Genomic DNA, 22231 nt, shown 5'->3' with positions numbered 1-22231 from the left:
TATCCCCCTGGGTAGAGTGCTATGGCATCACAGCTCACAGAAACTTCCAACTCCTGGGCTCAAGCGAGTCTCCTACCTCAGCCTCCCAAGTAGCTGGGACTATAGATGCCCGCCACAACGCCCGGCCATTTTTTGGTTGCAGCCATTATTGTTGTTTGGCAGGCCCGGGCTGGGGATTTGAACCCGCCACCTTAGGTGTACGTGGCTGGCACCTTAGCTGCTTGAGCCATAGGCGCCCAGCCTAAAATCATTTTTAAAACAGCTACAAAAAATTCCTCAATTATATTTATCATCTTCTAAAGGTATAAATTTTAAAATAAATTATATTCACAAACAAGTATTGAATACCTATTATAGTCAATGCAAAAAAATGAATTAAGCACGGTTTTTCCTAGAGGGTCTTCTGATCTATGGAGGAGAAGACATAAAAAAATTCATTCTAATAAAACTGACCTTGTAGTTTGAAGTTTAAATGAGGCCCTATGGCGGAGAGAGAGTGAGAGATAGTAATTCTGTTTGCAGGCGAGGGCTGAGAAAGGCATACTTTGAAAGAGGGATGATTTGAGTTTAGCCTTAAGAAACGAATAGAGAGAGACAAGAGAATTTTAGACAGAGGAAAAAGCTTGGACTAAAGGACAGGACAGCTCAAAAGGTGTTGGGGGATGGCCAAGACTCAGCTGGCCTGTGACTGGGGTGGTGAAGGATAGGTGGATGAATCTGGATAAGCAGCTAGAGGCACAATCATTGAGAGCTTGGAAGTGCTGGGGGAGGAGCCAAATTTAATTTTGTAGGTAATGGAGAGTCAAGGTCTTGAATAAGCGGGAGGTAATATTCTTCCATGATGGGTGAGGTAGACATAAAATGATACATCAAGACTTCCACATCCTAATGCCCAGAATTTGTGCAAATGCTAACTTACATGGCCAAAGAGACTTTGTGGCTGTGGTTAAGTTAATGATCTTGAGATGAAAACACTATCCTGAACTATCGAACTATCTGGGTGCAACCAAGGTAATCAGAAAGGTCTTTATATGTAAGAGGGAGGCAAGGTCAAAGACAGAAGGAGATGGGATGATGGAAATAAAAGGTTGGAGTAAGGTACTTTGAAGGTGGAAGGTGACCTTCAGCTAAAAAATAGATGCAGCCTCAGGAGGCACCTGTGGCTCAAAGGAGTAGGGCTTCTGCCCCATATACCAGACGTGGTGGGTTCAAATCCGGCTCTGGCCAAAAGCTGAAAAAAAAAAAAAAAAGATGCAGCTTCTAGAAGGTGGAAAAGGCAAGCAAATGGATTCTCCCCTAAAGCCTCCTGAAGGAATGCAGCCCTGTGGACATCTTGACTTTAGGACTTCTCACTTCCCAAACAGTAAGAGTAAATCTGAATTGTTTTAAGCCACTGTGTTTGTGGAAATTTGTTATAACAGCAAAAAAACAAAACAAAACAAAAAACCTAATAAAACAGGTAGGAGTATTTATCATATTCAATTTAATTATAGTCATGAAATGTAGTAAAAGTAAAACTAAAAAATCTCACAAATATTCTTCCATGATATTTATTTGTTTTTACTCTTTTTTGTTTTTTTTGAGAGTCTCACTTTGTCGCCCTCAGTAGAGTGCTGTGACATCATAGCTCACAGTAACCTCCAGCACTTGGGTTTAGGTGATTCTCTTGCCTCAGCCTCCCGAGTAGCTGGGACTACAGGCGCCGACCATGATGCCTGGCTATTTTTTGTTGCAGTTTGGCCGGGGTCGCGATTGAACCTACCACCCTCAGTATATGGGGCTGACGCCCTATTCACTGAGCTATAGCCCCACTCTATTTTTACTTTTAAATACACCAAAGTTCAATGTTTTGGAGGAAGAGAAACTTTTCGAATACTAGTTTTTCTTCTTTAGCACATGCTGATGGTGCTTAAGTGGTTGATTTGGCCATTTGGGAGCCTCAGAGTCACTCTGTTCTTGAAAGGCCCAGCAAGATGACCCAGGCCCAGTCATTCCATCCTGATTGGGGCTGGTACTGCTGCTGACTGAGTACTTTATGGCTCATCAGTTGGTAGATGAGGGATAGAAGCAGAGGCTTGGGTAATCAGATACAGGTTAAGCAACACTTATTTGAAATGTGTGGGACCAGAAGTGTTTCAAGTTTCAAATTTTTTCAGATCTTGGAATATCTGCATATACATAATAATATAGTTTGGGGAAGAGACCTAAGACTAAGAATGAAATTCATTTGTGTTTCATATACACCTTATCCACATTGTCTGAAGGTAATTTTTTTTTTTTTTTGGCTGGGACTGGGTTTGAACCCACCACCCCTGGTATGTGGGGCCAGCGCCCTACTCCTTGAGCCACAGGCGCTGCCCACCTGAAGGTACTTTTATATAATATTTTTGTTTGTGAAACAAAGTTAGTGTTAAGTATTTATGTGTCCTATTTTTCCACCTGTGGTATCATATTGGTGTTCAAAGTTCAAAAAGTTTTAGATTTTGGAGCATTTTGGGTTTTTAATTTTCAGATTAGGGAGAATCTTTAGATATATATATTCCGTAATCTTTAGATATATATATTCTCTCCTAAAGTCTCCAGAAGGAATGTAGCCCTACTGACACCTTCATTTTAGGACTTCTGATCTCCTGAACAGTATGAGAATAAAACTGTTGTTTTAAGCCATTAAGTTGTGGTAATTATATATACAAGACTATATATGTATGCATATATGTGTGTATATATGTATATATACACATATATAAAAAATAGGTAAAAATAAATATGTAAAAAAAATATAGGGCGGCACCTGTGGCTCAAGGAGTAAGGCGCTGACCCCATATACTAGAGGTGGTGGGTTAAAACCCAGCCCTGGCCCTGGCAAAAAAGAAAAAAAAAAAAAAAATATATATATATATATATATAAACACACACAGTCTTAGTTTGAGCTGCTGTTAAAAAATACTCTAGACTGAGTGGTTTACCTGACATTTATTTTTCATTGATCTTGGGGCTGAAGATCAAGGTGCCAGTGGATCCTGGGTGTGGTGAGGGCAATCGTCCTAGTTTGGGGATTGCTGTCATCTCCCTGTGTCCCCCCATGGAGGACAGCAGCGATGGGAAAGATCTCTTCTATCTCTTCTTCTAAGGTCATTAATCCCACTCCTGAGAGCTCCAACTTCATGACCTAATCATCACCCAAAGGCCCTGCTTGCTAATACCATCACATTAGCAGGTGCAGGATTTCGACATATGATTTTGGGGGAGATGAAGGTTCAGCTCATGACAAACATACACACACACACATATAAGTTTATGTACATATTATTATATAAACAGAGATGATTATTTGACATGAAATGCTACATGGGAGAAAAAGGCCAGTCTTTGGGTTAGTCAAAAAGTTACAGATACTTTCTTGGAAGGGGGAGATACTGGACTTTGCCTTAATGTGTAAAAGTGGCATAAATTCGATTAGAAGGAAGAAGGGGTGGAACGTCAATTTGAGTCATAAAGTTTGAGAAGGAAGGAGAAGCAATGGCAAGGCAAGTGTTCTGAGTAGAGCTGGGAGCTGTGGGAATAGGGAAGAAATCAGAAGAACGAGGACAGCTTTTAAATCAGATGCTGACGTACAGAAATGTACAAATTTCTGAGGATGGAAATGACATAGGAGAATTATGTATGGAATTTAAGAATCCAGCGTCTTAACCTAGATAAAGACTTAAAATATTTTAAAGGAGCTTCTTTCTTTTCTTTCTTTCTTTTTTTTTTTTTTTGAGACAGTCTCACTATGTCACCCTTGGTAGAGTGCTGTGGCGTCACAGCTCACAGGAACCTCAAATTCTTGGTTTAAACGATTCTCTTGCCTCAGCCTCCCAAGTAGCTGGGACTACAGGTGTCTGCCACAATGCCTGGCTATTTCTTTTTGTTGTTGTTGCAGTTGTCTTTGTTGTTTTAATTGGCCCAGGCCGAGTTTGAACCCGCCAGCCTTGGTGTATGTGGCCAGCGCGTTACCCACTGCGCTATGGGCACTGCCCAGGAGCTTCTTTCTTGAGATGCTGAACAATTTATAGCATTATATGTGGGTCATTATGAAAGTTCTGAGGTACGCAAAAGTCAAGAAATGTAAAATCCATGTGTATAGAAACAAATGAAGCCCTTCCAGCAACACTGATGAGCCAAGCAAGTTGAAATGTGCACGGTCAATCAGAAAGGATGCCGTCAACTGTGTTTCTTGGAAGTAAAATAATAGATCATAGAACAGTCTGTCTCAAAACTTTTGTAGTGACCCATGTGTTGTTAGATAAGCAGGCATGAGAAAATATAAATATTTTAGATACTTGCTTGCAATGTGTAAGTCGAATAGCCTTGTTATTAATGCAAAATTAAACACTACTTCCTAGCCAACAGGAAAGTAGCTAAATTTGGTATCACTTTTCCTTATGAGCAGATAGGAACGTGAACTAGCTTCTGATTCCTTTGTTGAGAGAAAGAGCTTACCAGTTAGGATACATCCATGTAGGCCAATCAAAAGTGCAGCACTGTGGTACAAGGGCAAAGTGACATAGATGACATCATCTGCCTTTATCCTGGTTGCTATAGCAAGGCCAGTTCCATACCATATGCGGTGATGATTGATCACGGCAGCTTTTGGGAGACCTTTGCAAAAATACAAGAGAAGGCATGAGTGAGCCAACACTGGCCATTTACAGTTTGGAAGAGAGATCTGGCTTAGGAAGATGCATCATCCCATGCTTAGAGAACTGTACAGGGAAGGGCCATGACGAGTTAGACCAGGAGTTGGCAATTTTTTTCTGTAAAGGACCAAAGAGTTAAGTGTTTTAGGCTTTGTGGGTCATATAGTCTCTGATGCAATGACTCAACCCTGCTTTGTGGCTGAGAGCAGCCATACACATACATAAAGGAAGGAGTGTGGCTGTGTTTTATTGACAAAAACAGGTGTGACACTATTTGGCCTATAGGATGTAGTTTGTTGACTCCTGAGTTAGACATTATTATGGTGGTAATCTGAAGAGAAAAGGAGGCGAGAGGAATGTATGTCCTCTGAATTTCTGCTCTGTGTCTACCATTTTGCAAGGCATTTTCAAAATTTCATTTAATTTTCATAACAAATTTCTAAGGTTTATAATTACACTCTCCAGTCCACAGAGGAGAAGGCTGAGATTCAGGCAGATTAAATTCATCCCATCACCTTCCCTCATAACCACTTTTATTAATTTCTTATGTACCATTCTAGAATTTCTTTCTACAAATGCATGCAAACAGGAACATTTGTTCATTATGTTCATGCCTTTGCCATTAAAAAAAAAATGCACATGATTCCACATGTTTTTTTCCTCTCAACACTTAACCATGTTTCTTGGAGATCTATCCCTGTTTGTACATAAAGTTTTCCCTTATTTATTTATTTATTTATTCTCTCTTTCTTTCTCAGCTGCCTCCCATCCTTTGTATGAGTATACTACAACTCATTCACACCATCTGCTATTACAAATGATGTTGTGGTGAACAACTTTGTCCATATGGCAATTCACACTGTAAGTGACACTACATCTCTGGCATAAATTTGCTGAAGGGAGATTGTGAGTCAAAAGACATGTCTTTGTAATTCTGATGGGTAACTGCCGCATTGCCAGTTACAAGGCTATCTTTATTCCCCCTCCTATCAGTATTACATAAGTGTGCCCACTTCCTCATAGCTCTGCCAATGTGTGCTCTCAAATGTGGGATTTTTTTTTGCCAGTTTAAAAGGGGCAAAATGGTATCTCAGTGTATATATTTTTTGAGACAGAGTTTCACTTTTGTCCCCTTTGGTAGAGTGCCGAGGTATCACAGCTCACAGTAACCTCAAACTCTTGGGCTTAAGTGATTCTCTTGCCTCAGCCTCCCAAGTAACTGGGACTACAGGCGCCCACCACAGTGCCCAGCTACTTTTTTGTTTGTTTGTTTAACAGGCCTGGGCTGGATCCAAACCCACCAGCCCTGGTGCATGTGGCCAGTGCCCTAACCACTGAGCAATGGGTGACCAGCCTTAGTGTAGTTTTATGCATTTGCATTCTCTTAACCATAATTTACATAAATTTTTATAAGATTTTCTACTGAAAGTCTATGCTTGTATTATTTTCCATGGAAGATCAGTTCAGTTGGGAAGGGTGTGAAGTTACTGCTAAGAGGGCTAAGAGTTTAAAACCTAAATGGGTAAGTAGGCTTTGGGAAGAGGAAGGCAGGTCTCTGCAGACTCACATTTTTCAATACTTGATGGTAGCTTTGCCAGATACCGCCCAAATAGCACAATTTGTAATAAAGCAAAGAACTATGGCCAAAAAACTACCCTCATTATAAACACAATTCAAAATTCGTTTTCTTTGATAGTGGGCCAGTGACAATGGGCTAGTATTCATGCCCTATTCTACATTAATATTAAGAAATAGAAGAAAGCACCAATAAATCAATTGTATCCACAATGGAAAAGAATCGTCCACATAGTGAAAGCTCTGAATCATATTTTTAAAAAAGAAATGCCCATCTTTGGCTTGGCACAACACACTGGTTACAGCCCCAGCCACATACACCGAGGGTGACAGGTTTGAACCCGGTCAGGGCCTGCTAAAGAACTGCAACAAAGAAACAGCTGGGCATTGTGGTGGGCGCCTGTAGTCCCAGTTACTTGGGGAGGCTGAGGCAAGAGAATTGCTTAAGCCCAAAAGTTGCTGTGAACTATGATGCCATGGCCCTCTACCGAGGGCGACAAAATGAGACTCTGTCTCAAAAAAAAAAAAAAAAGAAATGCCCACCTTTGTTGAAAGAGATTTAGAACTTTCCTATATTAAGATCTGGTATTAATGAAGAAATAAGAATATTTGCTAATTATTATTATACAATTTTGTGTTAATGATTTCCTTTGAGGAGCATTTTGTTTCCCAGGTACTTAAATTTGAGTTCTTTTAATTAACATTTACAAGACCCCCTGGGTGAAGAGCTCAACTACAACTTGAATTTGTACCCATATATTAATTTGAAATAAAAAAAATTTGAGCTGCACCTATGGCTCAAAGGAGTAGGGTGCCAGCCTCATATGCCAGAGGTGGCAGGTTCAAACCCAGTCCCAGCCAAAAACTCCAAAAAAAAAAAAAAAATTTACAAGAGTAAATTTGGCAAATAATTTATTCAGAGAAAGGAAAAAAGTAAAATAAACACTAATCCAGTTGTCTTCTCATTAAATATACATTTTGAATTATGAGATTAAATCAGAGTGTTCATTCTTTTTTTCTCCCTAAAATGGGTTTTATAGTTGGTTGCCAAAATGTACATTATAAAGTAGTTCCGTACTTTGTCTATATAATACTAAAACTGAACTCCCCATCACTGACAAAGAGCGTGCTTTATCTTATCTATTTCCTGAATCAATTTAATTCTACCATTCTATTAAGAAATGAGGATAAGCAAATCAAAACCACTTTGAGATATCTAAGTAAGATTAGCCCACACCAAAAATTCCCCAAACTACAGATGTTGGTGTAGGTGAGGAGAGAAGGGAACACTTCTATACTGCTGGTGGGCATGCAGGCTAATACGATCTTTTTGGAAAGAAGTTTGGAGAACACTCAAGGAACTAAAAGTAGACCTACCATTAGATCCTGCATTTCCTCCACTAAGTATATACCCATATGATCCAAAATCATTTTATAACAAAGACATTTGCACCAGAATGTTTATTGCAGCCCAATTCATAATTGCCAAGATATGGAAATAGCCCAAGTGCCTATTTACCCATGAATGGATTAACAAATTGTGGTATATGTACACCATGGAATACTATGCAGCCATAAATAAAGATGGAGACTTTATATCTTTTTTTTTTTTTTTTGAGACAGAGCCTCAAGCTGTCCCCCTGGGTAGCGTGCCATGGCATTACAGCTCACAGCAACCTCCAACTCCTGGGCTCAAGCGAGTCTCTTGCCTCTGCCTCCCAAGTAGCTGGGACCACAGGCGCCCGCCACAACGCCCGGCTACTTTTTGGTTGCAGCCATCATTGTTGTTTGGCGGGTCCGGGCTGGGGATTTGAACCCACCACCTTAGGTGTACGTGGCTGGCGCCTTAGCCGGTTGAGCTATAGGCGCCGAGCCGAGACTTTATATCTTTTATGTTTACCTGGATGGAGCTGGGACATATTCTTCTTAGTAAAGTATCTCAAGAATGGAAAAAAAGTATCCAACGTTCCCTATGAACTATGAAATCAATATATAATCAGTACTACTGTACTACTATGAAATAGTATGACATCAATATATAATCACCTATACATTCATAAGAATGGTAAAATATAACTATAGTCCAGAAAGTAGAAGAGGAGAGAGAGGGGAAATGGGGAGGGAGGAGGGAGGGTATTTGGGGGAACCTCACCAAATCAGTACTACTATGAAATCAATATATAATCACCTGTACATTCACAAGAATGGTAAAACATAACTATAGTCCAGAAAGCAGAAGGGAAGAGGAGAGAGGGGGAGATGAGGGGGGAGGGGGGAGGAGGGAGGGTATTTGAGGGAACCTCACCTAATGTGCATGACATGACACAATGGTACATTTCAAAACTATTAAGAAAAGAGTATAATTGTGATGGATGTGTTAAGTTCAATGTAAGCATTTCACAATGCATATCAAATCAGTACACTGAACCCCATAAATGCATCATTGTACACAGTTATGATTTAATAAAAACAAAAAAATTAAAAAAGAGAAAAAATAAAAAAATAAGAAAGAGTAAAATAAATAAATACATAAAAATTAAAAAAATCTTAAAATGAAAGAGGATAAAAGTCCCATGTATTAAGGTAGTATCTGTATGCAGTCTAAGCAGTTAGTTAATTGTATCTTCCCATCTTCCTATTGGCGTGATAATATATAACTTTGGATAAACAAACGATGCAGCTCCTGCCCTTCTTTTAAATAGATCCCTCAGTCTTTCTATTATTATGTTTAGTTTTTTCCTGGCCTATAGCAGGCAGACACTAAATATCTGTTATGTGAATAAGCTAGGATGCACTGGGGTGGAGCTGTCCATTATCTGAGCTGTCCATAATCAGCCTATCAGGTGAAACCTGACACTTCCACCTCTTCCTTGGGAAGTTCTTAACCTCTTCAAGTATCATTTCCTGAATCTGTGAAACGGGAGTAAGAATAATACCCATCTCGAGGATGGTGGAAGAACTGTATAACTGCTGTAAAGCTCCTTGAAGAATATCTAGTATATGCTACCCTTAATGTGGTTCATTCCATTTAAGAGTGTTCCAATAATGCTCTTAACTGGCAGTGTTCTTTTCAGAGGCTCATAATATAACATGATGGTGCGGCTTACAGTTGAAGGGCTCCTAGAATCTGATGAAATACTGTATTGCAGGCCTTATGCTGGGGCCATCCTACCTCCATAGCACCAAACAGCTTCAAGCCAGTGTTGCATAGGAAGACAGTAAGGGAAACATTTATATAAACATAATCCCTTATTGTCCACTGGCCTTCTCTAGTATTCTATTTATAATTCATTATACATTATGTATGGACTCTGTATGTAATATAATCAAAATATAACAATCATTAAAAAAATTTCAGCAACCCATTTGGTGTCAATTCTCATCTGTCATAACTGTTTTTGTAGTTTTTGGTTAACTTCTTTACCTATTCTATACCAACTGAGGGACAATACGAATTGCTTTGAGAAATCCAAATGGGATCATATGCTATGAAATAAGATCAGTTCCCACAGGCAAAGAGCTAAATCCTCTGAGGCATTAGTTACCTGATAAGTTTTGCCAAAGAAAGAGAAGATTTAAAAAACTATGCCAAAATCTACTCCTTTGGCATAGGTCTGTTTCTTTGAGCATACTCTCTTTATTTTTACCTGTGGTTCCGGAGGTATAAATGTATAAGGCAGGAGTGGAAAAAGTGACTTCGGACCTCCAGGCCTCTGGGACAGGTTCAGCTGACACTTCATCCACTTTGTCCAGGAAGGAGTCGATCCCGTCTGTGTTAGAAGTTCTGCTCACATAATAGATGGACACATCATCTTTTTTCAGGGTTGGCAATACCTCTTCAACAGCCGCTTGTAGTTCTTAATAAGAGAAAAAATCCAAATAAACTAAATTAGTCCATTAAAGCTCTACATGGTATTAGTATTTTAGTAAGATTTATTGAAATTTTGTTTTAGCTTTTTTTTTTTTGGTTAAAACGGGTAGCCGCACAGGTGATGCCTATCGTTATGCAAATACAATTTGCTACATTTGAAAAGGAAATCACAAGATTCCAATACTTGATGGACAGTTGGGTTTTCACAGCTTCACAAGCACAGCAGATGGCTGGGTGAAATCTGTATTTCTTACAGCAAGTACAAACCAATGGACACAAGGGAAAACCCAAGAAATATATGTGTATAACTGATATATGTATCTAAAAGTTCTCCAGAAATGAATTTAGCTATTGCTTATATTCCCACAGGACCAGTGATGAAAAAAAAAGAGAGAAAAAATGCTAAGGAAGGAAAAGAGAAATGAAAAGAAGGGAGTCATGCTAATTAACAAAGATGATAGAAGCCAGCTTTACATAACTTTTTTTTTTTTTAAGGCAGTGTCTCACTATCTCGCCCTAAAGTGCTGTGGCATCACAGCTCACAGCAACCGCCAACTCTTGGGCTTAAGCGATTCTCTTGCCTCAGCCTCCCAAGTAGCTGAGACTACAGGCACCTTCCACAGTGCCTGCCTATTTTTTTTGTTGCAGTTGTCATTGTTGTTTAGCTGGCTGGGGCTGGGTTTGAACCCACCAGCCTTGGTGTATGTGGTTGATGCCTTAACCACTGTGCTATGGGCGTGAGCCAATAAACTTTTTTTTTGTGTGTGTGTGCAGTTTTTGGCTGGGGCTGAGTTTGAACCTGCCACCTCCGGCATATGGGGTTGGTGCTCTACTCCTTTGAGCCACAGGTGCCACCCGCCAATAAACGTTTTTTAAAACTTCAACAATAAGTAGTATTCTAGCAAGTTTTAGCTGATCTGAGAAACAAGCTAAGTTTCCTAAGTATATTCTCTGGTCTGATTAATTTAGAACAGTGTTTTTTAATCTGTGGGTCACAATATAGTAGTAGATTGTTAAAATCATTTAAAGTAAGCAATATTTTAAAAAATTAAATGCGAATGAAACAAATTTTAGAGCACATCACACACCGGAAGAGGTAAACATTGTTTTTCAAAAGTTTTGTTTCAGTGATGGGGGTGTTTGGGTACTGGGTCACACACAAATGGATTTCTTACTGGGTTGAAGTCAAAAATGTTAAAGCCACTTATGTAATATGCAAATCACATTTCATGTGTGCTACCTGAATTTTTGTGCCCTTAAGCTGTAAAGTGAGATGGCTTTTAAGTTTACTTGTCTTGAGATAACTAAAGTGAATATACTCATTCTTAATAGGAAGATGACTCAGTATTTCAGGGAATTACCTTGGAGAGGCTATATCTAATTCATCTCAAATGCTTTGTTTTCAGATGTTTGAGTGTGATATCTCCATCAAGTTAATAAATATCACTGGAGTAGATGCATCAAAAATTTTAAAACATTTAAACCCAAAGACTCATGCCCCTGGTAAAAATAAATCAAATAGTACAAAAGGGTTTATAATAAAATTCAACAAGCCCTTATCACAGTTCTCCTTACATGTAAAGCTACTGCCTAGAGGCAATCACTTTTAATTTTTTAGCTGTTTTGACAATCACCTTCTATCACCCAAAAATGTGCATTTCCTGTTCTTTCTTGGCCTATTGTTTTTTTTTCCCGTGTTACACAGAGGAGAAATTTTATTTAGGAAGAACAAAGAGAAGGTTTAGAGCACTTCCAAAGAAAGTTGGAAGTAGGTCCCTCTCATGAAGGAGATAAAAGAGACTTGGCATATTAATTTTAATCCCCACTTCCGACAGTTGAGATTCTGTCTCAAAACAAACAAAAAAACTACCTGGACTCAGCTGGGCAGTGGCTCACGCCTATAATCCTAGAAGTCTGGGAGGCTGAGGTAGGTGGATTGCTTGAGCTCACGAGTTTGAGACCAGCCTGAGCAAGAGTAAGACCCCATTTCCACTAAAAACAGAAAAACTAGTCAGACGTGGTCGCAGGTGCCTGTAGTCCCAGCTCCTCAGGAAGCTGAGGGAAGAGGACCATTCAAGCCCAAGAGTTTGAAGTTGCTGTGAGCTATGATGACACTGGTACTCTGCCCCGGCAACAGAGTGTGACTCTGCCTCCAAAAAAAAACCTATCTGGACTCCTCAATTTTCTTCCCTCCCAACATTAATTCAACCTCTATTTAAAGAGTGCTCCCTATGTGCCAGGTGAGGTTCTAAGCACTGGGTACAACAGTGAACAAAATAGACACGGTCCCTGTGTTCCTAGAGCCTACGATTAACAGTGAAGGAAACAACAACAAAAAAGCACTTTAAAGTGTCACAATAGGGCAATGTTTTTCATTTGAACCGAGAGCTAAACTTTTGCAGCACACTTACGTTGATTAAAAAAAAAGAGTTAAAAAAATTTACTTACTGAGCTTTAAATTTCTTTTGAAAATAATTTAATTAATGATCTTTAAAAATTTTCACAGCACACCTAAGATCCGGTGATGGCACACTGGATGTGCCACGGCACACAGGCTGAAAATCACTGTAATAGGGGAAAGAGAAGATGTTTGGGGAGCACAAGGGTGGGGGAGTGCCCAAGGACAAACTACCCAGAGGAGGCACTCAACTGGGATGGGAAAGATGAGCAGGACTTGGCAAAACGAAGATCAACTGACCCTGAGTGAGCCTGGGTCTGGCAGCGAGAATCAGTCCTGTAAACCCCCTGACAACACGAAAGCTGACCAGAAGGTGGAGCGGGAGGGGAATGAGATTGGGAGAATAGGTAGAGACCAGGTCTCTGGGGGCCTGGCTCACATCAGGCAGGTGTATGGGAGGGGGCGAGGCTGGTGCTGGGGAAACCAACTGGTAGATGTAGCTTGTCTCCATTATGATAGCAGCAGTGGGTGGAGAGAAATGGATGTACTTAAGAGATATGTGGGAGGCAGAATAGACAGGACTTGGTACAGTCTTTTTTTTAAACTGGAAGTAACATGTAGGTAACAGTCTTAATACAAGCAATATGGGGGGCATCTGTAGCTCAGTGATTAGGGTGCCGGCCACATGCTATTGGTGGGGGTGGGCTCAAACCCGGCCTGGGCTGGCTAAACAAATCAACAACAACAACAAAATAGCCAAACATTGTGGTGGGTGCCTGGAGTCAGCTACTTAGGAGGCTGAGGCAAGAGAATGGCTTGAGCCCAAAAGTTGGAGGTTGCTGTGAGCTATGACTCCATGCAACTCTGTCTCAATAAAAAAAAAAAATAAATAAAATAAAAGCAATATGGTAGGTCAGAAGGAACTTTACAGTTTTCTGAAAATTTTTAAAAGAAAAATGTACTCAAGTATTTGTTATGCATCGAAAATTAATAATAGTAGCAATAAAAATCAAAGGAAATGAAATTAAGTAGGCATCACACTTGAGCATAGTTCAAGCAACTTCGCATGGCGATTATTTCATTTGTGTTCCCAGTTGGCCTTCTGCAGGCATTTAGTTTGTGATCCATGACCTTTTACAGAAGTCCTCTCATCAGAAGGGCCCCTCCCAACATGATTCCCCTCCTTATCTTCTAGTCGGTTGGTGTAGAATTTGTTATTCGGGCAGACTACAGGTTCCAGTGGTTGCCAACCACGTTAAGACACACTACGGCAGCCTTTCATTCCTTAAGTTAAAGAAGTTGATATAAAAACTGAAATTTGAAAGGCAATTCTGGATGTGAATGCTGCTTGTCAACTGTCTAGTTGATATTTAATATCTTTCTTCAGTCTTCTTTTTTTTTTTTTAGACAGAGTTTTACTTTGTTGTCCTGGGTAGAGTGTTGTGGTGTCATAGCTCAGAGCAACCTCTAACTCTTGCCTCAGCCTCCCAACTAACTGGGACTACAGGCACCTGCCACAACACCCAGCTATTTTTAGAGACGAGGTCTCACTCTGGCTCAGGCATGTTTGAAACCTGTAAGCTCAGGCAATCTACCCGCCTCGGCCTCCCAAGTGCTGAGATTACAGGTGTGAGCCCATCGCGCTGGCCATTTTGGAGTCTTTTTATAGGTATGATTGGGTCTACGTGTTTTCTCCTTCATGTTGTTTTTTATAGTTTTATAGTTTTTTTCCTTTTGTAATTCTTATTGTAAAGCTTGCTCATCTGGGGCACCCATAGTTCAGTGGTTAGAGTACCAGCCACATGCTCCAGGGCTGCTGGGTTTGAACCTGGCCCAGGCCTGATAAGCAACAACAACAACAAAACAGCCGGAAGTTGTGGTGGGCACCTGTAGTCCCAGCTACCTGGGAGGCTGAGGCAAGAGAATTTTTCGAGCCCAGGAGTTTGTGGTTGCTGCGAGCTATGATACCACAAAGGGGCACAAAGTGAGACTTTGTCTCAATTAAAAAAAAAAAAGCCTGCTCATCTGATTTGCCAATCAACCAGGACACACACAAGCTCCAATAATCCTTTTTGTGAAAAGAAGGTTGGGTTTTCTGAGCCTCTGAGATGTGTGTTCAGTGCTCCTGGGAACAGGACCTGAGAGGCTGCAAGGGAAGTAGCTTGGGAGAGGGAAAGGTGAACTGTGATGCTGTCACAACAGGGGTCTCCCTTAAGGGATCCTCTGACAGTAGGGGGACTTTGGACCTGGGATGACCCAGGGCCCAGGGCTGATCTAAATTAAAGGAGGTGGGCTGTGCCTTTACACCCACCCATCAACCAGTCAATGGACTCAGGTTATGTTGGTGGTGCTTGACCTTGAGCAAACAGCTTTCTTCCATCAAGGACAAGTCCTGGAAAGGGTTTCAGCTGAGAACTCTCAGTAGGGGGTAAGTCCCTCCGTCCTAAAGAGGGATCTGGGCAGTGCATCATAGCCTCCTCCCACCCCTCTCCTTAATAATAACAAAGATGTGAAATTTTCATAGTACAGTTTATACAGTAGCTTTACATAAATAATTTCGCATAATTTTCACACCACCACCAGGAACCCAGTTTCTACAAATGAGAAGTAAGGCTCAGTAAGCCAATATATGAAAGGTCATGAACAAAATGAAAAGAATGATACTGGGCTTCTGGGATTTCTACCTCCCAGTACTAGCCATTCAGGTTAGGGTTTGGTAAAGTGCCTTATTTTTTGAGAGGCTGTCTGTTGGCCTTCTGTTCAGGGCTTTTTAAAGCATGTGGATATGCTTTTAAAGAATGATAAATCTTTGTTCATTTATGAAGGATAATCTTTTGTTCATTTTCTTGATAAGGAACATAACCTGAAGCTCTATTAAAACCTTGGTTATGGTCAGGCACAGTGGCTCATGTCTGTCATCCTAGGACTCCGGGGGGCGGAGGCAGGTGGATTGCTTGCATTCAGGACTTAAAGACTAGACTGAGCAAGAGCAAGATTCCGTCTCTATTAGAAACAGAAAAACTAAAGCCAGCCATTGTGGTGGGCGCCTGTAGTCTCAGCTACGCAGAAGGCAAGGGCAGGAGGAGCACTTGAGCCCAAGTGTTTGAGGTTGCTGTGAGCTATGACGCCAGAGCACTCTATCCAGGGGGACAGAGTGAGACTCTGTCTCAAAAAAAAAAAAAAAAAAAATCAAAGCTTGGTTAGGAGAAATTGTAGTCATAGAAAGTTACCTGAAGGGTGCAAGTAGATCTATCAGTTCCCCATTAATCTAGTTCTAAACCGAGGAGTGAAATAAACCCTCAGAGAAAGCAAGACACACTTGGGTGACAGAAAATCGAGTGATTACATTAACTCCTTTTGCTCCGCAGCTCCTTGTTCAAAGAACATTAAAAAATAAAATCAAAGTAGCAAACTAAGTCACTCCCCTCCTTTTTTTTTGAAAACAAGGAAGAAGAGAAATTTCTGAGCGAATAGGCCCATTCCTGGAAAGCAGGGAGCGGGGTGGGTGCTGCATTAGTCTTCACCACCAAGGTATTGAGGTGCTACTGACGAAACCTACGCTTTCTAACTAGAAAAACATTCACTTTACTACATTGCTCATTCAAAGGGTAACTGACTAAGTTAGTTAAACAAAACACCCCACACGTGTTTACCATAAGGTAAGATCTGCAAAGGAGGCAGTCAAAGGAAATGTGCTCTGGTGACAGTTTCAGGATGAATGTGAAGTTGTTGCTTCATGAACATGTCAGGACTGAAGGCTTCTCTCCTTTTTTTCATTCAGAAAAGCAACTGAGACACAAACTGGTGCTAACACAGGCCCTGGAGACAGTCTGAAAATAATTCTTGAAATGCCGTGTGTTACTGTGATTTTACATCTGTCACCGGCAGTCTGAATGGCAGTATTTTGTGCAGCAATTTGATGTATAAAAGAGACATACACATGTTCTTCTTCCCATACAAAACAAATCACCCTGAAGTCAGAGAGGTGTTTATTTATTTATTTCTGAGACAGTCTTACTTTGTCGCCCTCGGTAGAGTGCTGTGGTGTCATAGCTCACAGCAACCTCAAACTCCTGGGCTTAAGCAATTCTCTTGTCTCAGCCTCCTGAGTAGCTGGGACTACAGGCACCTGCCACAGTGCCCGGCTATTTATAGAGTTGGGGTCTCACTCTGAGAACCAAGGCTCAGTAAGCCAATGTATGAAAGGTCATAAACAAAATGAAAAGAATGATACTGGGCTTCTGGGATTCCTACCTCCCATTATTAGCCCTTGCCTCCTGAGTAGGTGAGACTACAGGTGCCCGCCACAACCAGGCTGGTCTCGAACTCATGAGCTCAGGCAATCCACCCACCTTAGCCTCCTAGAGTGCTGGCATTACAGGCGTGAGCCACTGCACCCGGTCCAGAGAGATGTTTAATAAAAGTTAAGTTCCACCAGGAATAAGTAAAAATTTAACAGGGAAACACATCTTCATCTTACACTCATGTAATTAATAATTCACTTGATGTTATTTTTCCTTTCATTTCTTTCAGTTAAAGTTCTGCTTATGTGAACTCTTGCTTTCTAAATAGCCCTCAATCAAAGGTTAATCCTTATCACGAGGTTACCAGGTCACGCCAGGCCTTATGTAATTGTTATCATTTGATGTCCATAAGCAACCACGTCACCTGTCTACCAACTATTTTACTTCCCTATTTCTTAGAGGCTGTGGGGCGGTCCTTTTCAAAAACAATCCACTTACACTCTCTATGCCGAATAATCTGAATTCTCTACTTCTTCAGATTCAATAACATTAACAGCTGATTCAGGGTTTATTTTGTTTTCACCTCTTCATTCTCTTCTTATTTCCAAAGAAAATGAACTCCATTCCCACCTTTGTTAGCAAAGTGTCAGTTTGGTCTTGAATGGAAATGTACGACCACTTCTCCTCTAACTTTTAGTGATAAGCAGGGAAAGAAAAAAAAATTAGAAAATGTCTTTCAACTAGTTCTCCATTCACACCTTGGGTTACCAGGTTGGGAACCCAAGCCCTTGAATATATTACTCATTTGGTGTCTGAGTTTCCGTCTTTGGAGAAAGTTTTCCACCGTCCTATACACTAATCCCTTCCAGTCCATTCTGGGCTCATCACCTCCTCCCTGTCTACATTAAGACCCAAGGAGAGCGCATCTCTCCTATGGTTCACAGCCAGAGTGCTGGACACTGTGACAGATAGGAGGAATTCTGGAAGGTAAGCAAATCTGTGACAGGGTAATGCTGGGCTTGGGGGAGATTAAGCTTAAATGGATATTCTCACATCAGGCTGTATTTGATTTTGCTACATTATTTTTCATGCTTTCATGCCCAACCCAATGGTTCTTATGCGTTAGGGAAGAAAGCCTGTTACAACCAACCAGAATGGTGAAACTCATTAATTCAATGAACATTTATTGAGTGCCTGCTATCTGCTAGGTATACTATGGCATTATTTGAATATATAGGAAAGAATTCTAAATAAAGTGCATGGAAACAACTCATCTAAGTTATTCCTTAGGTACCCCAGAGAGGTAAGAAGAGTGGATACTAGTTTATCTCTATCCTTGATTCTGGACTAAGGTTGGCATTAGAAAATTATCTTCTTATGTAGAAGTGAGGCCATTGCTGCTGGCTTTTCTTTGGATTCTCTGAGTCTCTATTTTCTCTCTCTGAGAGTCCCTCCAGGAAATGGCTTTTAAAAAATGACCATCATTTACATTTCACCTGCTATTACAGTAAACTCTTCCATGAAGCATCGTGTGGACCTGAGCAAAACTGCCTCTGGTGCTCCTTTTGCCTGGAATGCCCCCCATAACTGGACTTGTCCAGCTCAATTGTCAGTGCCCCCAGTTATGTTTCTTTTGCCCTCTTCCCACTTTCCCACAGCAATTTGTAGCTCTCCAAGCATACTTAGCACATTCTGTTGGGCTTCATAATCATTTGTGTATGTAGTTTAATTCTTTTACTGGACTGTAAAATCCTTGAACTAATTCATCTTCCTATTCCTCCATCCCATCATGGCAACTAGCTTGTATCTTGATGGGATTCCTAAGCTCAAAAGTTTGTATGGCAAGAGTTATCCTTGGTCCCAGTGCTGGTTTTATAGTGAAGTTTTCCTGTTTTAGAGTTTTCAATGGTGCAATATCTTTGAAAGACATTGAAAGCATTTTCCTTTATCACACTGTTTAAAGAAGGTCCAATTTTATTCTTTCGTACCCTTGCAAAACCAGGTCAAAGGTAACTTGGAACATTTTGCCCTTTATCCAGATATTCTCTGGGTCTCAGGCTTGTAATAGAGAGTATCTTCAACTGTTACTAAAGCCACGTACAAGAGTATTACCTACACCGTGGGAACTGGGCATGATTATGTTGAGCCACGCTGTGTAGACCTGACCAGTACGCTAATGAAGGGGCCCTCAGAGACCTGGGTTATCTTTCCAGTAGAAGAGCTACTTTAACAATGATCTTAATGCGAGTATAAATGGAACCAGAGCAAATGTACTATTTACGGTGTCTTTGGATTTTTTTTATGAAATATTTCCTGTGTTGTGTGAAATTAAACATGCTTTCCTGCTTTACCCATATTCTGTGTTTGGGAAGTTGTGTGAAAAACCATTGGCCCAGCCAGACAGCTTTAATCAACTACAACACAGATATAAGTTCGTATGGTCAAAGACAATTTTTCCATGTGATTACTTGCACCCAGCCATGGAAAATGTCCAACAAACCATATGTTCTGGGAGACAGCACTTTTGTTTGACTCAGGGATGTGGTTGTGAGTCTCAACTTTCTGTAAATATAGTAAATTCAGAAGGAATACTTGGAAAAATTTGTGATAGGACTAAGCCCTGGCAAGCTTTACAAAGAGTCCCCCCAAATCATGACAACTCGATCAGTCCTCATGATAAAAGCCACTGTGCTGGTTCTTTACGTATACTCTAGAATTTGACAGACAGTTGGAGCTCAGGAGTGCTTGCTAGCCCACAAACACTGCAACTGAAATTTAAAGTACAGAATCAAACTCACCTTTATGTACCATGTTCATAAAGGGTGACAGAATAAAAAGTGCCCCACAAGTGAGAAAAAAATCTGGGGTTATCTCTACTTTTCTGTTAACTAACTACCTGTTGTAAGACTCTGGGCAATTAATTCATATTATCCCATTTTTTTAAAAGTATAACACATTCGTTAAAGTTAGAGGATTATAGGATACCTAAGATCACTTCCAACCCTAAAGAATTCCATGAGTCAGTCAATTCCACACATTTCCACATGGGTATATTTAGTACACATGCAACTTTGGACTCTGCGTAGAACAGAGTGTAATTCTGTTTCATGTACAAAGGTATCTGTGATTTGGAAAAACTAAATGTTTTCCATTCAGAGGTCTCAGAGGTCAGTTCACTGTCTGGAGAGTAACATAGGTCCACTGGAAGTCTAGTTTGAGTTTGATTTGAATGTAGGAATTTCATTATACTATCCACATAAACACAGTGCCCTATAGCAGAGGATTGTTGCCTGATTTTATTACAAAGTCAAACTCTAGTATAGTCATTTAATTCTGAGCTTCTTTGTGAATAAAACTCCAAGCCTTGTGACCTCTTTTCTGGGAGGCTTGGGATACTGAAGAGGTAAACAGAATTTAAATGCTTCCCGATGTGGTACAAAGATCGCCATGTTAATAATTTCCATCTAAGTAAGCTGGTAAAGTAATAGGTTTAAGAGAGTCTCCCAGTTACTAAGTGATGGAGTTGTCTATTTCCCCAGGCAACTGGAAATTGTTAAAAAATTTCTTTAAAAGATTATCTCCAAAGAACTTCGCTGCCTTTAAACTTGTCTTAAGATCTGCTTTTAAACTTTCATACAAAGCCTACTTTTTTTCGACATTTATTTTATGCCATATGAAACAGGCGTGTAAACTGCTTGGTTTCTCACAAATGAACGGATATTTCATCTTTCTGTAACACTAAGCAGCCAGTTTAGCTTGTCTCAGTTTCCCCAGCTATGAAATGAAGGGGTAGAGCAGTGCATGAATAGTACTGAAAGGGTCAGTGTTGATACGGATGCCATGGGGGCACACACGGGCTCTGCAGCAGGTCCCCAAAGTTTTCTCTCTGGGGATCAGGTGGGGTCACCTCCTGCAGTGAGAAACCAGAGAAACTAATAGCACTTGAGAGCTGGAAGCAATATCGAGGACTGCCACCTTACAGAGGAACAAACCCAGGGACAGAGAGGGGACGTGACCTTTCCATGATCACTGGGCCAATCGAACAGCAGAGGCGAGAACAGTCCCGCTGGATCCATTAGAGTTTACACTCAAGGCCCTCTGCATTCTAACGCAAATATTTTAAGCCTCAGTTAAAAGCTTGGACTTTAGAGGTAGAGAACTCTGGCTATCCAGCAGCTCTGAGAACTGGGCATGAAGCTGCACCTCTCCAGGCCTCAGTGGTCTAATTTATACAAGTCCGAAAATAAACTCCACCAATTGTGAGGATTACAAGCACCGCTGTGCATATATTGCTTAACACAGAACCCGGCACGTAATCATTTTCCACAACATGTAGTTCTAAATGATCAAAACTTAGCGCGTCAAGGAAACGTTGCCAACCCCTCCTGCTACACCTCCTGTTCGCAGCGGACCCCTGCCCCCAGGCTAAGGCTGGCTGTCAATGGGAGAAGCAGCCCCAGTGCCAGGGTGACCCAGTCCGGGGGGCTCACCTGGAGAGGCCAGCAGCACCTTCGCGCCGGAGCACTGGAAGCAGTGCAACAGGGACTTTGCGCGGATGTTGTAATTGAGGCACGCCATGGCACAGCCCAGCTTGGCCAGCCCCAGCCACAGCCACACGTAGGCCGGCTCATTACCCATAAAGATCGCCACGCAGTCTCCCTGGCGCAGGCCGAGGTGGTCGTGCAGCGCCCGGGCCACCTGGTTGCTGCGTCGGTCCGCCTGAGCGTAGGTGAGCGTCTCATCGCCGAAGAGCAGGAAAGGCTTGTGCGGAGTCTGGCGCGCTTTCTCTAGAAAGGCCCCCACGACGGTGAGCACCGGCCGCCGCCGACCGTTGCTGCGCACCCGCCGGGCCACGCTGGCCACCTTCAGGAAGTAGCTTATGTCCTGGAAGAAGTAGGGGCAGCAGAGGTTCACCAGAAGCGGCAGGAGCAGCACCCCCGCCAGGACGGTGTAGATGACCGGCAGCATGACGGTGGCGGGTCCCTCTGTCCCAGCGAGGGCAGAGGGCGCGCTTCGGGCGTGCAGCGCGGCGGCGGGGCGGGCTCCGGGCGGACGGCTGGCGGGCTGCGCCGGGGCGCACGGCTGCGGGCGCACGGCTGCGGGACGCTGGGTTCGCAGCAAAGCTGGGAGTCAGCGAAGCGCCTCAATGCTAGCACCGCCGCGGGCTCTCCGGCAGGTGCAGTGGTGTGTGGCTGCCGCGGGTTCCGGGCGGGACCGTCCGGCTGAGCCCGCCCCCTCGCGGGGCGCTGCCACCTGCGCTCCCAGCCCGCCCCCGCGGTCCTCCCCCGGCTGGCCAGGCGGCTCTGCAGCTCGCTGGGTAGTCTCGGGTACCGCTCTGCCCAAGCGCTGAGGTCTGGTGTCAAGTCTGGACTCCCTTGCGTTGTGATCGAAGTCTTTACCTCTCGGAGCCGCAGTTTCCTTAAATGGTGACGATAAGACGCACTTAGCGGATGTTGAGATGATT

The 22231-nt window shown here is 41.9% G+C and overlaps 1 protein-coding gene across 1 annotated transcript in view; it reads right to left on the bottom strand.

Moving 5' to 3' along the window:
• The window catches only part of SLC27A2 (solute carrier family 27 member 2), a 48753-nt gene extending 26784 nt beyond the window's left edge, over positions 1 to 21969 (bottom strand). The window contains exons 1-3 of the mRNA XM_012801783.2: positions 21258 to 21969; positions 9902 to 10111; positions 4483 to 4641 (exon numbers count right to left, since the gene is read on the bottom strand). Of these exons, the coding sequence (XP_012657237.1) occupies positions 4483 to 4641; positions 9902 to 10111; positions 21258 to 21735 (847 nt within the window). The 5' untranslated portion in view covers positions 21736 to 21969. The remainder of the gene's footprint in view (positions 1 to 4482; positions 4642 to 9901; positions 10112 to 21257) is intronic.
• Between the last annotated feature and the right edge of the window lie 262 nt (positions 21970 to 22231).

This window comes from Otolemur garnettii, unplaced genomic scaffold (assembly GCF_000181295.1).
Source record: "Otolemur garnettii isolate 467f Iridium unplaced genomic scaffold, OtoGar3 scaffold00011, whole genome shotgun sequence".
Taxonomy (NCBI): domain Eukaryota; kingdom Metazoa; phylum Chordata; class Mammalia; order Primates; family Galagidae; genus Otolemur; species Otolemur garnettii.
This window is presented reverse-complemented; position numbering and strand designations above follow the sequence as displayed.